Source organism: Sceloporus undulatus, chromosome 1, assembly GCF_019175285.1.
Source record: "Sceloporus undulatus isolate JIND9_A2432 ecotype Alabama chromosome 1, SceUnd_v1.1, whole genome shotgun sequence".
NCBI classification, from domain to species: Eukaryota; Metazoa; Chordata; class Lepidosauria; order Squamata; family Phrynosomatidae; genus Sceloporus; species Sceloporus undulatus.
This window is the reverse complement of record NC_056522.1, coordinates 48,303,672-48,323,257: the sequence shown is the minus strand read 5'-3', so window position 1 is coordinate 48,323,257 and position 19,586 is coordinate 48,303,672. Positions and strand designations below refer to the sequence as shown.

At 40.4% G+C, this 19,586-nt stretch overlaps 1 protein-coding gene across 1 annotated transcript in view; it reads right to left on the bottom strand.

Annotated features, from left to right (window-relative positions):
* The window catches only part of LOC121919379 (ALK tyrosine kinase receptor-like), a 131,808-nt gene extending 114,132 nt beyond the window's left edge, over positions 1–17,676 (bottom strand). Inside the window, exon 1 of the mRNA XM_042445927.1 lies at positions 17,513–17,676. Coding sequence (XP_042301861.1) covers positions 17,513–17,676 — 164 coding nt within the window. The remainder of the gene's footprint in view (positions 1–17,512) is intronic.
* Between the last annotated feature and the right edge of the window lie 1,910 nt (positions 17,677–19,586).

Sequence of the window (19,586 nt, the reverse complement as noted above, 5' to 3'; positions counted from 1 at the left end):
TTTAGGTGGAAATTAATGTTTAGGGGTACTCCTTTCTTAGGAGACATTTCAATAAATCACTCACTTCTTGTAATTTGAATCCATAGGTTCATGTTGTATTCTCTGAAGCAGCAGAAAATAAGCTTGCTTCATCTTCTACATAACATCCCTTCAGATATTTAAAAAGTCATCTATCAGTCTTCCCTTCTCCAAGTTAAACATATCCAGCTCCCTAAAGTATTCCTCATAAGGCTTGGCTACTAGACCATTGGTCATCTTGGTCATCTCTTTCTGGACATGTTCTAGCTTGTTGATATGCCTATGAGGTCTGATTAAACAGAATAGAGTGACACTACTACTTCTCTCAAACTGGACATTATATTCTTTCTGATGCAGTCCAAAATGTCATTGGCCTTTTTGACTGCTGTATATTAGTCATGCCACATAGGGCTGATGAAATTTTATTTTGCTTCTTGGGGCAATACTTTCCCCACGCCTCTCATTCTACATACAGAAATGAACTGGACTGACAGCTGAATTATATTTCCAACACTAAATGATAGGATATTGTTCTGTACTGAAGCTAAGGTAGGCATGGGGTGAAGATAGTGCTGTTTTCAAAAAGTAATACAATGGCTGTGGGTGGGAGCACTGGTGTCCTTTGGTGCCCGGCGCCTGGGGCCAAGATCATGTTGAAGTTGGCACAGTACTATTTCACCAGTGTATCTGACGCTGAGTTCTGGAAAGTTGCAGGTGAAGGGAAGCTAGCAATGAGGACAGGAGAAAGTGGACAGCCAAATGCATTGTAGCTAGGATGGGGGTTGGAGCTCTGCATGGGCACCATCCAGCACCCTGGCAAAACTGTTGTGTAAGGAGTTACTGCATACCTCTGTATGCAATGACATAACGTAGTTATGCTCAATGCCAGGTCAGCAAATGGAAAAAACATTATTGATCCAGATTAGATCCTGGATGAGCATGCCAATCTAGCTTGTATTTCAGAGGTCTGGCTGGAAGAAACTGGAGGGGGGGAGGGTCAACGTCTCCCAGTTTTGTTCACCTGGGTTCTCTGTACAGCAGCAGGCAATGTCTGGCAGTGGGAGTGGGAAGGTGGAGATGTAGTGGTCTATTGGAATTCTATCTTGCTTGCTAAATGGCTAGCCTCATGGTCTGCTGGGGCTGAGTGTATGTTTTTCAAAATGGTAGATAGCTGGGACAGAACAGAGATTCTGTTGGTTTGCCAACCACCCAGCTGCTCAGCATTCTCCCTTCCTGAACTGGCTGAGTTAGTCGATCTTAGCAGTGGTGTTGGAGTCCTCCTGTCTTGTTGTACTAGGGGGCTTCAAAATCCATGCAGAGACTGTTATGTCAGGAGCAATGTCAGACTTCATCTCCATCATGAATACCATGGGTCTATCCCAATAATATCTGGTGTAACTGATGCTGCAGGACATAATTGCTCCTAAGCATCCCCTCCCATGGAGTAGAGCTAAATGAGCCTCCTAGTTCACTAGGGAACTGGCAGTGATGAAAGGAGAGGAACAGAATCTAGAGCACAATGCTAGAAGACTTGGAACAAGTCCAACCACACATTGGCTAGAACTTATTGGAAGGCCTATGGTGCTATGGTGGCAGCAAAGAAATTATACTTTTCTACTACCGTTGTATCTGCACAGTGTCATCCAGTGAAGCTGTCTTGAGTGATCAGAGGCCATTTACACTCTGGCCCACAAAAAGCAAACAAAGAGTACAAGAGTACGCTGTGAAGAATTTGCAAGGCACTGTAGATAAGACCTGAATAGATTAGCAAGCTGGGCCAAAGCTAACAAAATGAATTTCAACACAAAGAAATGTAAGGTACTGCACTTAGAGCAGAAAAATGAAATGCATAGATATAGGGTGGGAGACTATATGTGAAAGGGATCTAGGACTCCAAGTAGACCCAAGTTGAACATGAGTCAACAGCAACTAAAAAGGCCAATGCAATTTTAGGCTGCATCAATAGAAGTATAGTGTCTAGATCAAGGGAAGTAATAGTGCTACTTTATTCTGCCTTGGTCAAGCCTTACCTGGAATACTATGTCCAGTTCTGGGCACCAGAATTCAAAAAATATGTTGACAAATTGGAGCATCTCCAGAGGAGGGCGGCCAAAATAGTGAAGGGTCTGGAAACCATGCCTTATGAGGAAAGACATAAGGAAATGGGTGTTTAGCCTGAAGAAGAGATGGTTAATGGTGCTATGATAGCCCTGTTTAAGTATTTTATTTATTTATTTATTTATTTATTTATATCCCGCTCTTTTCCCAGGACTGGGACTCAGAGCGGCTTCAAAGTATTTAAAAATAAAAATAGTACAATAAAATAAAAAGTACATTGAAAAGAATTTTTAAACTGGTCCAACATCGAACATCCCAGCCTGTTTTTATAGTAAATCTCTAAATGCCTGTGTGAACAGGTAGGTCTTAATTAATTAATAATAATAATAATAATAATAATTTGTTTTATTTATATACCGCTATTCCAAAGATCATAGCGGTGAACAGCAAGCAAGCTAATTAGAAAGTAAGCTAATTTGCCCCCAACAGTCTGGGTACTCATTTTAGCGACCTCGGAAGGATGCAAGCCTGAGTCGAGCTTGGGCCCTTTTGCTGGTCTTGAACTCGCAACCTTGTGGTTTTGAGTGAATGGCTGCAGTACAGGCATTTAACCACTGCGCCACCAGGGCTCCACCTGCCGGCGGAAGGTCATCAAGGAAGGAGCTGTTCTGATCTCCCTGGGCAGGGAGTTCCAGAGTTTAGGGGCAGCCACTGAGAAGGCTGTCACATTGAGAAAGGAGCTAGATTATTTTCTGCTGTTCCAGAGACTAGGACATGAAACAATGGACGCAAGCTCCAGGAAAAGAGATTTCACCTCAACATTAGGAGGAAGTTATTGACAGTAAGGGCTGTTTGACAGTGGAACACACTCCCTTAGAGAGTAGTAGTCTCTCCTTCCTTGAAGGTCTTTAACAGAGGCTGGATGGACATCTGTCAGGGATGCTTTGATTGTGATTATCTGCATGGCATGGGGTTGAACTGGATGTCCCTTGTGGTCTCTTTCAACTCTATGTTTCTATATAATTGCTCTGATCTTTTTTTACTTGATACTATAGTTGGGACAGGTCCAGATGGCGTAATCTTGGCACCTGCTTGTCTTGTATTATTGGCTATGCTTCTCCATTTGTGCAGACTGAGGATGTGCACATGATCCTTGGAGAGGTGAGAGACACCATATGGACCTTGCTCCTCCTGATTTCTGAAAGCAGTTAGAGGTGGACTGGCTGAGTGAGTAAGGAGAGTGGTGAATGCCTCTCTGCAGCAAGGGAAATTTCCATCCTGCCTAAGCTGTTGTGAGCCTGTTGCTAAAAAGGCCTCCCTGGAACCTACCTTCTGAATAACTATCAACCAGTCTCTTAACATTCCATTTTTTGCAAGGTTCTAGACCATGTGGTGGCCTCAAAACTCCAGGGGTTTCTGGATTAGACTGATCATCTACATCCATTTTAGTCTGTCTTCAGGCATGTTTATGAGACAGAGACAGCTTTAGTCACCTTGGCGGATGATCTATGCTGGGAAATAGACAGGGGGAGTGTGCCATGTTGGTACTCTCATTCTCATCAACCATGGTATCCTTCTGGGTCACATCTCTGGGATAAAGCTTGGGAACACTGTTATCCAGTAGTTCTGGTCCTTTTTAGAGGAATGAACTCAGAAGGTGGTGCTGTGGGACTCCTGTTTCACTTCCTGGACATTGGCCTCTCTTTTGTCCCCCATGGTGTTTCACATCTGCATGAAACCACTGGAAGAGGTCATCTAGAGGTTTGGAGTTCAATGTCATCAATATGCTGATCACACCTAACTCTACCTCTTCTTTCTATCTGATGACAAAGGTGATGTCTTGGTACTTAACCATGGTTTGTTGTCAGTAATGAACTGGATGAGGGCAAAGAAACTGAAACTAAATCCAGACAAGACAAGGATGTTTCTGGTTTGTCAAAAGGCACATCAGAGAATGTGCTCAATGGGATTATGCTCTCCTTGAGGCTCACAGTTTGCATGTAATCCTGGACTCAACTCTAAGCTGGAATGCCTAGGTTCCAGAAGTGGGCAGCAGTGTGTTTACACATCTAAAACTAGTACACCTGCTGCATCCATTCCTTGAGGTGTCAGATCTGGCTACGGTGACACATGCCTTGATTATATACTGTTCATATTATGTTAATACACTCTATGGGGGCTGCACATTTGGAAACTGTTCAGAAACTTCAGAGGGTCCAAAATGCTGTGGCTAGAATGCTGACCAGGGTTATTTAGAAGGAGCATATAAAAACAGCTTCACTGGATTGTTTCCTGGCACAATTCAAAGCACTGGTCATGACGTATGAAACCCTATATGGCTTAGGTCCAGGCTATATGAAAGATTTTATCTTCCTATATGAACCTGCCAGTTTTACAGTATACAGGAGAGGGCTTTCTCTCTGTCCTGCCACCATCAGAGGTTCTCTTGGTAAGGACACAAGAGAGCCTTCTCAGCAGCTACTCCCTTCCTCAGAAGGCTAGGCTAGCGCCTTCTCTGCTTTCCTTTCACTGGTAGGCAAAGATTTTTTTTGTTTGTTTAAGCAGGTTTTTAATTTTTAAGCAGGGAAGCTTCATATTGGGATATGCATTTTATTTCATTTTTAACTTTTCTATGTCTTTTAAATGATTTTATACTGTTTAATGTGAGGATTTTAAATTGTTTTTTAAAAAAAATTAGTTAAGGTTTTTTAATTGATTATCTTTGGGAGCTGACTTGGGTGCCACTCTGGCAGAAAGGTGGCAGACAAATGAAATGAAATATAAATAATGCTAGTATAACCCCACATTACACTAGTGTAACTAACCAGGAGGATTGTGGCCTATGGCCATTGTCTTACTCTGCCAAATGAGAGATCAGGGCCTTGTTGTATGCTTACAATGAAATGAGGGACAACCTCTGCTATTTTTAATGGGGTGCATGCACAGGCGTGCGCACAGGCACCCCCCCCCATTCAAGCCTATGAGGCTTGAATATGCGCGAGCCTCCATTTTCACGGTGTGTGTGTGTGTGTGTCCAGAATGGATCCCCTGCGAAAACAGAGGGCCAGCTGTATAGCAATTATTATGAATACAAACGGTTGCATTTGAAGTTTTATATAAATCCACATTCCATAATGTGAGATGCAATGTGTACTTATGTTAAGACTGAAATCGTGCATCAATTTGACTAGTGAGGAATGCCATGCAACTGAATGGGATTTGCTTCTGAGCAGACATATATATGATAATTCTGTGAGTTACTGAAAACCTCATAATACTTATACATTAAAGTGGTTTACACATTCAAATGTCAATGTGCTAACATTTTAATGTATCAGATTAAAATGTTAAAACAAGATGTTAAAACAACATATCTAAAACAATATGTAATATAAAACTTTAAAAAAGCTTTAAACAACAATCCACTTAAAAACATTAATTCAGAATGGTTAAAACACATCAAAAATTCTTACACATTAAGAACAAGAACACCCTTTGCGCTACTCCAGCAAGTTAAAAGCTGAAGGCTGATTTAAATAAGATGTCTTTGCCTGTCAGTGAAAAGAGATCTGGGGGGGGGGGGGATATACATTTATTATACAGTAACTAAATTAAAACCACAGAAATAAATTAATTTTTTTGTTAATTGCCACTTCACTTATACCTATGATGACCATATGAATAAGAGCTATGCACCCACCATTTTTGCTCCCTCTCAAAATAGAGGGAGAGTGGGCAATTCCAGGGACAAGAGACCCAGGGAAGGGCACTAGCATGGTAGATTTTCTCATCTCCCCATCTTGAACTATTGGATAACCTCAGTGCCTCCACCTCTGTCTCATGCTATATCACCAAAGGAGCTCTGGTGTTTAGGAAAAAGAATATCTAAAGCACCACTAAGTTAACAGAATCTGTTTCATAGCTCATAGGCTACGACATATGCCATTTAAAGTTTTGTTCTGCTATTCTGCTTTTGAATGGTTTTCACTGTCATGGTGCTTTATGGTTTTATCGCTATGGTTTTATACTAGGGCATAATTCACTTTCATCTATTCCAGTCTCATAGTCTGGGATGAGGAATGGGTTAAAAATACATTAATGCACAAACAAACAAAACTACTGTGTCTATGTATAATTGCATCTCAACACTCACAGTCAGTTGTTGGAGTTGACTGGTGCAAAATGAAGCACATCAATGATTTCTTTTTGTTTTAAAACTGTTATTTGTAGCCAGTGTACCTGGTAGTTTATTTGCTTCTAGCTGTGGGCAGGCAGGGAATTATTTCCTCTGGAATGGAGGGCTTGCTTTGTAGTGCCCCCCCCCCTCATTTATTTCCTTTCAGCACCTTTCCTTTAATAACAGTTTAGGCTGCAAGGCTTAAGATATCTTCTGAGCAATTTGATGTTGGCTTGCAGGCACATCAGTCGGGATCATGCAACTCTCCTCAAGCTACAATCCAAGAATGGCTCCATAATCATTACAATCAAAAATCCATTAAAGTCAAGGATGGCTATCAGAAAAGGAGCCAAGAGAGTCACTCACATACTTACAGAGTACGATAATCAAGAACGAGTCAGAGACCTACAGAGATAAACAGAGAGTGCAGGCACGTGCTGTCTCCCAACTTTTAAATAGTATTTCCTTGAATAACAAGAACTGTTGCTATTTTGCATGATTATTCTTGTCCTAGCTCTGGCTTGAAGTGTCTCTGCTTGAACAACAAATTTTATGAGCTCATGTTACAGTATGTTTGAATTTTTTTTACTTGCTACTAAAACACAAACTGTACACTAAAGTGGGACATGACATCCACATCCAGGTAGACTCTGGAGTTTATCAAACGAAGGAGATTGGGAGTTTATCCTGTGAATATCCCAGAAAAATTGTGTAATTACACATAATAATTTCATATGACATTGCACAAAACCTGCCATTAAAGTGTTCACAAAGAAATATTAATGTACATCTTTTTACTTTCAGGATTTCAGCGACAATGCATTTCTGATATCATTTTAATTGTGCAAATGCATGTGATAATCATTTGCGCAATTACTCACCATTTCTCCTTCATTTGTGGGATGCTTTAAGTGCACTTTAGTCTTTTTAATGCCAAAATCAGCCCCAGTGTGATAAACTCCTTAAAAGGGATCAGAAATGTTGAAGATAAGTTTTGTTATAGGGGCCTATCGCACCGCTTTTAAAATTGACTTACCGTTCCAGATATGAATTCTAATTTGGGCAGCTTCTGGATTTTTGCTGCTGCTGCCACCAGGCAAGTGCAGTCCATGTAATTTCTGGATAGAATCCAAGTTCAACCGGCCGATTTGTAAAGCAGGGAAGCTCGGATGAACTCGGATTCTATCCAGAAGTTACATGGGCTGCATCCGCCTGGCGTATTGGTGGCAAAGATCCATGTGATAGAATCCAGATGCAGCCTGAATTAGAATTTAGTTTGGGAGTGGTGAGTTGATTTTAAAAGCTGTGCGATAAGCCCCACAGATACAAGGCTTTTATTTGGAAAAGAAACACAGTGGAGCCTGAGAACTAATACACAGATCTGAGCCAAAATGGGGAGGAGATGCAGTTCTTAATAAAAATAAAAAAATAAAAATCATGCTACCCCAAATATAAGTCTAGCACTGGGGTGGGGGAAGGCTGTAAAACTATTCAAATTGTAAATACATTTGTCTATTAATTGCTGTTGTCTCCCACGTCCATCCATGGGGAGAAGTAAGAAATTATGGATTGAGACAGATGGGTCAAAAGCGCCGTGCTGCCGTTGATATTAGGGTTCTGAAGCCCACAGCATCCCCATGCTCTGGAACCCTAGGATGTGCGGATGGCAGCCTAACGGCGGCCTCCTATCCACACGGGGGCCACCATTTTGACATAAATTACACACAGTGTATAGAGGTCGCTATGTGTCGCTTACGTCACGAGTGTGCCAATGGTGCACTCGTGACGTAAGCAATGCACAGCAACGTCTATACACTGCGTGTTTGTCTGCTGCGGTGTCCCTCCATGGGAAAACAGGCTGCCGCCAGCCCGGACTGTTGGGGTGGTCTGTTTCATGCAAATGATGAAGATGATGGCAGGAAGCAGAGCCTGCCTTACCACTGGTTATAGTGAGATATCTGCCTCAGACAGAAAATGCTGGTTGTCATGAAAGGGCAGAAAATTGTTAGTTGTTTAGTTTGTCATTGTTGCATTTCTACCACTGAGGTAGGGGAGAATGTTTGTGAAATTTCTGCCTCATGACTCAGAATCATTTGGCTGCCTTTGGATACTATGTGCCAAAATGCAGTTGCAAGGGATCTGATGTCAATTCCAGTGTGTCTGAAACATAATGGTTTGGCTTGTGGAGAGGAGCACAATGGCAAAGATTGGTTTCCACCCCCTCTTCATTTGCTCACCCTAACCTATATGATCCCTGCCAGACTCAAGATGTCCTCGGATAGAAGTCTACTTTGTTTTTCAAAATGGCTGAAGCTGCTAAGCTGCAAAAGAACAGGAATGAACAGGGTGCAAATGGTGCAGAAAAAGGGAGAGCAAGGAAGACCTTCATGAAAATGTTCATACCCTAAATATTTATGATTATTATTTTTTGTTTAATAGTTAACTTTTGCTAAATCTACAACCTTTAAATAATACACTTAATTTGCAAACAATAACTACAAAGGATGACATTTGAAACTATGCACTCATTCTGAATTTTCAGTTTTTATTTCATAAAACAAAATAACCACCTTCTATCCCCTTCTCTGTCATCTTTATTGTGCAATAGGCAGAGATGATCAAGGGCCAGCTGAATTTACACTACATCAGTTAAAACGCCTTGGTAATTTCTGGTGAAATATCCAAACCTTAAAAGGGTTTAGCATAGGCAGAGAAAAGTATGGTCCATGTGCCACATGCAGCCCTGGGATCCCATTTTATGATTCCCATGGTATTCTAGGAGGCCACACCAGTCTTCCATAAAGTCACGTCAAAAATTCAGCTGAAAAACAACAATAACGGCAACAACTCAGCTCCTGCCAGAGACACATAACAGTTGGGTCCCCCCTTGTCCCTCACTACAAAGTCTGTTATTTCTCCAGTTCTCTCATGTTGTTCCTCACTTTAAAGTAAAAGTAAACTAAGCTGTTTTGTAGCTCACAGTGGTATTTACATTTATATCAAATTGTAAATTATATATGTATAATTTACACATATGTATCTATGGATATTTTCTGCTTCTTATTGTATTTGGAAATGCCCCATCTTTCTTGAGGTCCTCGGACTTGCCCACAATCTTACACAGAATTCCTTCTCAACTTTCTTCACATCTTCAGCTTGCCTCACTTTAGCTTAGCTAAGCTCCAGGCAGTCTCCTAAGACCAATCAAAATCCCAGATCCAAGCCCCAATAAAACTTCCAACATGTGATAATTTGGGGTTTAGGGTTTCTTCTTCCTGTTCAATGCCTCCCAATTCAGGTAGGATTACTACTCCCTTACAACAAAGCCCAAACAACCTGAAATCACACATATTAAACTTCACAGCCACAACGCTGCGATTATCTTAGAAACACTTGTGATAAAAATAACCGAGGAGTTGGCAACAGACTGGCCATATGGGAATTTTGTGGTTCAGAACCACGTTTCACTTTTATAGAGCATCTTCAGTTCTCTCCATAGGAGATTATTCCATTTGAATTCCATTTGCCTTAAGGGTAATGAGTGGCGATATGCCCCAGCTCCTGCTAGTTTCATGCTACAGTGGGCTATTAATGGGAAGCATTAAACAATGACTTTTATTTCTCCTCACTTCTGAGCAAAATGTGGGGCTAGATGAAAAGCTGCTGCTCCGCTAATGCTCACCAGGAACAGAAGTAACTGAACATTAGTGATGGACGTACTTGCAAGAGAATTAATTTTAACTAGACTGGTGGCACTGATGTGGCAAATAAGCCTATTAAAATGAAGGAACCCCATCCATTTAGCACATATAGTGTTTTTACCTTCAATAATAATAGCAGTATAAGATGTTGATGCCACTGCTATATATTCAACTGTTTTAGCTGCACGGGAATCTATACTGAAATCAAGTACTAAGAACTGTTTCACCTGTTTTGCTTTTTACACACAGAATACCACTTGCTCCTGTGTAGGAAAAAAACAAACCCTGCTTGGTTCCAATAGGCTCTGTTTGAATACGTAGAACCATGGAGAGAAGTGACCAGTGGGGTCCCACAGGGGTCTGTCCTGGGCCCAGTGCTATTCAACATCTTTATCAATGACTTGGAGGACAAAATTGGGGACATACTTATCAAATTTGCAGATGACACCAAATTAGGAGTAGCTAATACCCCAGAGGACAGGATCAAGATTCAAAATGACCTGAACAGACTAGAAAACTGGGCCAAAGCTAACAAAAAGAAATTCAACACGGAGAAATGTAAGCCACTGCACTTAGGGCGGAAAAATAAAATGCACAGATATAGGATGGGGGACACCTGGCTGAATGAAACTACATGTGAAAGGGATCTAGGAGTCCAAGTCAACCACATGTTGAACATGAGTCAACAGTATGATGCAGCAACTAAAAAAGCCAATGCAATTTTAGGCTGCATCAATAAAACTATAGTGTCTAGATCAAGAGAAGTAAAGTGCCACTGTATTCTGCTTTGGTCAGGCCCCACCTGAAATATTGTGTCCAGTTCTGGGCACCACAATTCAAAAAGGACATTGAGAAACTGGAGCATGTTCAAAGGAGGGCGACCAAAATGGTGAAGGATCTGGAAACCATGTCCTATGAGGAACGACTTAGGGAGCTGGGGCTGTTTAGCCTGGAAAAGAGAAGGTTAAGAGGTGATATGATAGCTCTGTTTAAATATTTGAAGGGATGTCATGTTGAGGAGGGAGCAAGTTTTCTGCTGCTCCAGAGACTAGAACACGGAACAATGGATGCAAGCTACAGAAAAAGAGATTCCACCTCAACATTAGGAGGAACTTCCTGACAGTAAGGGCTGTTCGACAGTGGAACACACACCTTCAGAGTGAGGTGGGAGTCTCCTTCCTTGGAGGTCTTTAAACAGAGGCTGGATGGCCATCTGTCGGGGATGCTTTGATTTAGATTTTCTGCATGGCAGGGGGGTTGGACTGGATGGCCCTTGCAGTCTCTTCCAACTCTATGATTCTATGAAATAATTTTAAAAGGACCTTAAGGCTCCAGTTATCTCTCCCATCCAAGAGAATCTGAACTCCCATTCAAAGGCCTCAAAAAGGAATTTAAACATTTGTTCTCAACTTCTCATTAACAGGTGAGCACAGATATATTTCAGAAACGAATGAATGTACTGTCGTTACTTCTAGCCTGAAATGCATATGAAAATGGGAACTATGATTAGGAATGATTGTGTGAAACTTTGTTTTAGTTCTCAGTGTAGTCTCTACATTAGTTTCAGAGAGGAGTCCTTGCACACCAAATTTTACAGAATATTCTATTCTGAAATGTAATATCACAGAACATTTTGCACATAATTTCACAAAGCTTTCATGAAAAAATTACAAAGCACAAATGGAAAAAAGGATTGAAAAATGTGTAAATAATGTCTTGTAATATCAATTTGCAAAGAGAAACTTTTGAAAAGTTTCATTCTTGTATGTGAGAATGAAATAAGCATGGATTTATGTCCCTAATCTGTAGAAAGCTCAAAAGGTAGAAGAAATCAAGTGAGCCGTGATACCTAAGTTTTGAAGGGAGTTTCATTACAAAAGGCTGGAAAAAGATCCTTAGTGTAAAGGAACACTGTAGTTCACTTGTTAAAAAATATTCCCTGGGACCTATCATGCTACAGTTATAGTACTATGGCTTTGCTTGAACTACTATAGCTGTATCCTTTGGAATCCTGGGTTTTGTAATTTGGTGAGGCACTAGAGTTCTCTGGCATAGAATGCTAAGTACCCTACCCTAAACTGCAGCTCCCATGTTTCCATAGGACATTACCATAGCAGCTAACATGAAATCACACTGCTATAGTTTTGCAATGTGAAAGGGCCTCCAGTCACTTATCCATTGTCCATGTAAAATAATCAGCAGACAAAATTCACAACTCACAGCACTAACAGATGTTTAAACCGTCACTTTACCTGAAATAATGCATTGAAAGTATATGTAAAAAAAAACCAAACCCCTTCCTCTAAGAATTAAACTATTCTGATTTGGAATAAAAGCAGTTAAAAAGTCCAGTTAATCCAAATTAAGCAAACTTCTCAGTGGCTGCTCCTTCTCTCTGTAACTCCCTTTCACATGAGACTAGGCTGGCTCCCTCCTTGCTCTCCTTTTGTTGGTGGACAAGCCCTTTTTGTTTAAGCAGATTTTTAAAATGTGTAATTGCTTGCAGGCATGATTATATATATATTGTATTTGTCTCAATGTGATTATTTTTAATTGACTTTACCATTTTATTGCTAGGTTTTAGTTGATTCTTTTTGTGAGCCACATTGGTTCCCACTCTGGGAGAAAACTGGCATATAAAATCAATCAATCAATCAATTTTATATGCATAATAATGGGCAAACTCCTTCAGCTTAATTTACAATTGCTTCAGTATTTATGAGCTTTTCTGAAAACTCTTGAGAAAAGCTTGGCTGTTTCATTTTGCAAGAATTCTCTTCCATCTGGAGATGGAAGTTTTGCTTTCACTCATATTATTTTGAAAAAAGGAATTTGGTTTTTTAGGGATTGGCACCTGCTCCTCAAAATTTCATGTATATTCTGTGCAAGTGTTCAACCATCAATCAAAGCCTAGACAGACCATGCAAAAACTTCCAATGTTGATGCTTGAAGCTCCAGGGAATTATGTCATTCCCTTCCCAGTGTAAATATAGTAGATTGTTAAGTGACTTGTGACAGAGATGATCTTTTCCTTATTTTTATTCTGTGAAACACACCTAGGCTGCATCCGCACTGCAGTAATAATCCAGGCTGGTACACAGATTCTAACTGCCATAGCTCCATGCTATGGAATTCTGGGACCTGTAGTTTTGTGAGATATTTAGCTTTTGCTGTCAGAGAACTCTGGTGCAACAATGAACTACAGTTCCTAGAATTCCATAGCATTGAGCCATGGCCGTTAAAATGATGTCAAACTGAATTATTTCTGCAGTGTAGATGCATCCCTAAATACAGCAAATTTCTTGCACTACGACTATTGGGCTTTGTATGATCTGACCACACTCTTCCCCTTCTTTTCCCTGTCTTGCACTACCTTTTGCATGCATGTTTGCACACATGCACACAACCAGTTTTGGTCAGTGACAGCATGTGGCTTTGATGCCCATATAGTAGTGAATGCAAAAGGGATTTTAATCTGAACTTTATAGGAGATAAGTTGCTGCAGTCTATTGTCCCCAGATAGGTTCAGTGTCCTGGATAGCTTCTCTGAAGTTGAGACTAAAAGCCTGAGAGGATTTGCCACCCCACTGATATGGGAGCCATTTGCCAGCACTATTTTTGGTTATAAATCTTTTCTAGTTCAATTTTCATATCAACATGAAAGCAGTTTCACTGATTTCTCCTGTCTTGGTATGTAAACACACACTTTTAAACCATGCCTGAGAAAGTGGGGGCATTAATTGCCTCCACAATCCTATGATGGCTTTTGAAGACCTACTTTGAGCAGCACAGTTTATTTCATTTCTCTTTAGGTCCTTCCAGGATCAGACACAGTACACATTCTAGGCAGAGGCTGAGTGGGGTGATCTTTATGTGATTATCACTCATACAGTTAGAAGGGACAGTGTGTAGTCTATTCAAGTTAGGACAAGGCCTTGGCAAGAAAAATATCAAAAGTGTGTAAGTATGAATGTAGTTCAAGGGGAAAAATGTTACCTTGGCAACACATAAATAAATTATTACTCCTAAATGATGCTAGCGAAATACCAAAGCTGTCTTCTATGAAGAATGTAGATAAATGAAACATAGCTAAATGGAATAAAACAACTACATCTTCCTGCAGAGGGCAAAGGCAGCAGAGAGGAACAGCAAACTGAGACAAATGTTGATATTTTTATCTGACATATTAATTATGCATCCAGTGTTGGTGTCCCTTTTGTATTAGCAGGTTTTGTGCTCTTTCTGGAGTCAGAAAGATGAAAGACCCTTTCTGCGTAATATCTCAGGAGACAAGGTAACCCTTGCAGAGAAATCCATTATTCCTGGGTCAAGGAGTTGAATGAAGAGCTGTGGCTCAGATCTTCACAATGCTAACAAACATCAAATGTTTCATTTGCATTAAGGCCTCATCTAGAGAGTGACTTGCCATATGTCTGGATCAGTGTTAGAGAGCTCAAACAGGAGAGTGGGAAATGCCTCTATGAGAAATAGATACTGTTTTGACTGCATTCACCATTACATTCCTCCATTGAGAAGACTGCTGGTTAATATCCCAGAATGGCTGGTTGGGTTTGACAGTGGGAGCTGTAAGGAGATGATGGCTTGCTAACAGAGGGGTAAAGGTGAGGGGGAAAATTGTGCTATGTGTCATCATGTAACTCATGGTGTCACCACTCCCACTGACCTCCTCCTATATCACACCATACAGAATCTTTAGTAATTTTTTAAAATTAATATTACTCATAAATGATAATTCCTGTATATCACTGAATGTAATGGCAATAGTTCTGGCATAAAGAACTAACAAAAATAAAATTATACATCTAAATTTCAACATCATACATACAGCCTAAATGTGTCCAGTACATAGTTTCCTGTGGTTAAAGTTTGGCAAGATGTGAGGTGTGTGTGTGTGTGTGTGTGTGTGTGTGTGTATATGGCCCCATACAGTGTGTGTGTGTGTGTGTGTGTGTGTGTGTGTGTGTGTGTGTGTATATATATATGGCCCCATACAGAGAGGCCAAAATAAAGCTGCTTCAGGTCACTTTGGAGGTATGCTGTTTAAATGATGCATGCATACTAAGAGTCTGGAAGCTGCGCCAAAGCTGATCTAGTCCTTGGGACTGGATCGTGGCTTTGGCGTGGCTTCCGGACTCTTAGTACGCATACATCATTTAAACAGCATACCTCCAAAATGACCCGAAGCAGCTTTATTTTGGCCTCTCTGTATGGGGCCCATATATATATTAAATACAATTTTAAAATTTTAAACCTGAGGCCTTTTCTTTAAACTCCCACTGAACCTTACTCCACTCATATAATCTCTTCAGCATTTTAAAGGGATGAAGGTACAGATTGCTGGGAAGTAGTTGTCAGGAAAAAGCCACATGGGATATATAGTCACAAGAAATATAATATGTATATGAATGTATTTGAAAGTAACATGACACAGCAAAAGATATTGAATTGTCACACAGGTGTTGTAAGTAATGTAATTAGAAGGTCCTGAAAGCCAAGGACATATGAGGCAATGACAAAGTGAAAAGGTGCAAATTGATATCACCTGAGAGTCATTGAGTAGACAGTAATGTATGATGCAATGTGAGGTCTAGATTGAGCCAAGTATGGTATGTCAATCATAATGTATGTACACGCCCAGGAGGTGGCAACTGTATAATGAATAGAGAGACAAATGTCTATATAAGCAATAATGTATGACAATACTTTTTGTGGGTATTGAGGAGTATAGTAGTGTGAGTTTTGTGAGTAGTGAATTGTTTTGTGCATAGTGTATATATTAGAATAAAAGTAGATCTTTTTAAGAAGACTACTGTGTTGACTGGTGTCTTGAGAGCTGAACAAGAACCAGCAGACTCCAGAGAAGATTGGAAGACATCTTCAGCCAATTCTCAGAGCTACTGGTCAAACTGGTTGTTCTTCCGCTGACCAGGGGGTGAGAGTGAAAGCCAGGAGAAGAGCTGCAACTCCCATCATCCCTAACAGTAGTGGCAGATGATTTGGGGAGTAGTGGAATCACCCCCTCCCTTAGGGTGTCATGGGTGCAGGTCACATCCTCCACACCCCTTAGTGACACCCCTGCTGTGTGTGAATGTTTGTGTGTGTATTAGAGAGGTAGAGTAGGAGAGAGATGTGGAATTGAAAAGAAAAAAGTTTAAAAAAAAAGAGGAGATTCAAAAAAAGGGAGGAAGGTAAAAGGTAAAAATAAAGAGTATGAAAAGGTCAAAGATACAATAGGGGGATGCCAAGGAAGACAAGAAGAGCAGTGAATCTGAGGAATGTGGATAATAGCTGCTTTGCTGCTTCTGAAGATGCCCCTTCACATCCCGTTACGCTCTATATTCTTTTACATTTGCAAGTACAACAAATAATACAGAATTGTCATATGTTTGCAATGCTCTCTTATAAAAAGAGCAGCAAATTGTAATGATGCCCCAGAACTTTCTTGCCATTCAAGAATGTCAGAAGCAAGATATGCTTTGAGTTGGGCAATTTTATTTCCCAGTGACTTGATGTCCATATAAAAACTCCCCTAAATATTGGAGGAGGCGAATGAGCAGAGAAAGTTTCCATGACCTGCAGGAGTGAGGAATATGGGGAGCCCTTATTATATTTAATTTTTCCTAAAGTCTTGTGCAGAGAAAGGAGATTTCCAGAAGCATATTAGGGCTATTAGCCATTTTTAAACTCCCCCCTTGTAATCCAGACTCATTTCAAAGAAACGGCTCTAACTGGCTTTGAACAACACGATGAGCTCAGCATATCTATTATTGTCCCAAAGGGAGATTCTTTGACTTTATAATGTGACCATTAGTCTTCACAAGCAAACACAGTATTATTCTCAGGACCTCTTTGTGTGAGTGTATGTGGCTTCAAGTCACTTGTTGACTTATGCTGATTCCATAAATTTCATAGAGATTTTTAAGGCAAGGAATACTCAGAGGGGTTTTTGCCAGACCCTTCCTCTGAAATAGAGCCTACAGTACCTGGTACTCATTGGTGGTCACTCTTCCAAGTACTAAGAAGGGCCGATCCTGCTTAGTTTCTATTATTAAATTGCCTTAAGGGTATTTAGGCCCTAGGACTTATTTATGGTTGATGTTAAATGCATTTTTCAGTTATCATGCATCAGAAAATTGCACCAGAGGAACACTCAGGGGTGGTTTGTCATTGCCCTCCTCTGAATATAGCCTATAGCAGCTGATGTTCTTTGGCAATCTCCCATCTAAGTCCTAACCAGGGCTGACCCTGCTTAGCTTCCAAAATCAGATGGTTTCTTATGCATTCCAGCATTTATCTTATTTTGATCAAATTCATAACCAGTCTGGCTCCATAGCTGATGTAATCTGCATTTTGCCAAAATCAACCAACTTTTTATGCTGTTAAATGAAAATATGTATTCCTTATCAACTTAAATGTGGCTGCTTGTGCCTACCCCACCATGGGAAATTTTTAGTTCCTGAGATATTCTCTCAAGAAATTCAGAATCTGGGAGTGGAAAGGTGCAAAGAATGAAAAAAAGAAGTGTATTGACTCCTACCTGTCTGAAACATCAATGAGAGGCCTGACCATCTTCTGCCAGACCCCCAATCCTTTTCTGTTATCAAAATGCCAGAGCTTCCTGCTCTGTTCCTTCCCAGTCTTGTTCTCGACAAGGAACAGGGAAACATCTCCAAGCAAGATGCCGTGGAGGAGCCAGGCCATCCGAAGCTACAAGGAAAGGATTTCCACAAAGCAAATTAACATAGAGCAACATGTAAGCAACACAACCAACAAACTTTCTCAGTTATGCCCAATTTCTTTGCATATCATTCTCACAGATGGAGCTTTTAGTTTTTCTAGATGTTTTGGAGTACACTTTCAGTCTCTTGCCAAGGAGGGTGATGGTTGGGGTTTCTGGATACTGAAATTGGACATCTGGAAGGTGAAATATTCCTGTCTTATACTTTTAAGGGATGCATTGTGGGTGGGGATTGAGAAACTCATGACTTCACTTGACCTGCCAAGACTCCTCCACCACAGAAAAATCTTTTGCTTACCCCAAACAAGTAATCTGCAACCAACCTTCCAGCTGAACAACACCTGGTACTTGTAGGTGAGGCATCTACACAAGACATTCCTTTCTTCTTTATTCAGGCTATCATTTATTCCTGATGAGCTTTCAAAGATCACACTGTCTCATCACTAGTGTATTGACTATAGACTAGTATATGAAATCAATCCTCATCTCCCATGACAACATCTTTGAGTAATTTCATATGTACAATTGTCTGTCTTTATCCACAGATTTTTTTATCCACAGATTCAAGCATCCACGACTTGAAAATATTTAAAATGTATATAAATTCCAAATAGCAAATGTTGATTTTCTATTTTATATAAGGGACACCATTTTGCTATGCCATTTTATTTAATGGGACTTAAACATCCACTGATTTTGTTATCCATGGGGGGATCCTACAACCAAACCCCAGTGGATAACAAGGGTCCACTGTATATAAACAACATGAGAGACAACACTGAACTTTACAGATGCCATGATCATAAGCCTATGTCTGCTTCTGTATAATGTGGATAACACTTTGTAATTTACAGTTCTGGGGGCTTAGAGAGCAACCACTTTGTCATTTGGCTTTGCTTCTTCAAGGTCTCATTCTGGGAGAGCCATTAATTTGTGCCATGCTGTCATCTGTTGCACTGCAATTATACTGATTTTTCTTGCCACTGCAGCTGTGCTTTGTCAGTCTCACATACAGCTATTCCTCTTGCCCCAGTCCCACCTCTGGCTTTCCTTTTAGCTATCCAACTTTTTTTCCCTTGCCAGGACCATATGGTTCACTGAAAGGCCAGGTGTGAAATCTGTAGCGTCTGATCTAACATAGACCAATGACTACTTTAGCAGAGCTGTCAGCTCAGTTCTGCTTTAAGTGCACATTGTCTTATAAAAAAAATGCACAGCTTTTAATACTTTGTATGATCCAAACTAGCAAGATTTCCTCTCTCCCTTTAGACATGGCCTAATAGATATAAGTAAAAATTGACAACTTTTTCAGTAATGAACTCTTTTATATTCATCTAGCGGCAGAGGCAAGCAGAAAAGCTGGAACAAGAGGGTGTTTCCAGCAATTTAATCATCAACCCCCTTGATATTAGTTCTAAAAAATTTATTCCCTTCTCTGTAGGTTATTATACATTTTCCAATTATACTCCAGTGGTACTGGTATTTTTAAAATTAAATTATTGTACCCAAAAGTGGCCCCAAAGATGTCACTTAGGTTTAATATAATCAAATCTTTCTGTGACCCTTTATACCTTTATATAGAATCATTTTCTGGCATTTTCACCATTTAGGACATGTTTGCCCTGTCAGGAATGAAATGAATCCTTTCCAGTTTGGGCCAGACACAAGACAATACAATTATGAACATTACCTGGATGACTGTCTTAAGTCAGTAATGGGCTGGATGAGGGAAAATAAACTCAAGCTGAATCCAAAGAAAACGGAGGTACTTGCGATAGGTTCCCCAAGTCCAGGGATGGAGATTTGTCAACCAGTCCTGTACGGGGTTACACTTCCCCTAAAGGACCAAGTTCACAGTTTGGGGCTACTTCTG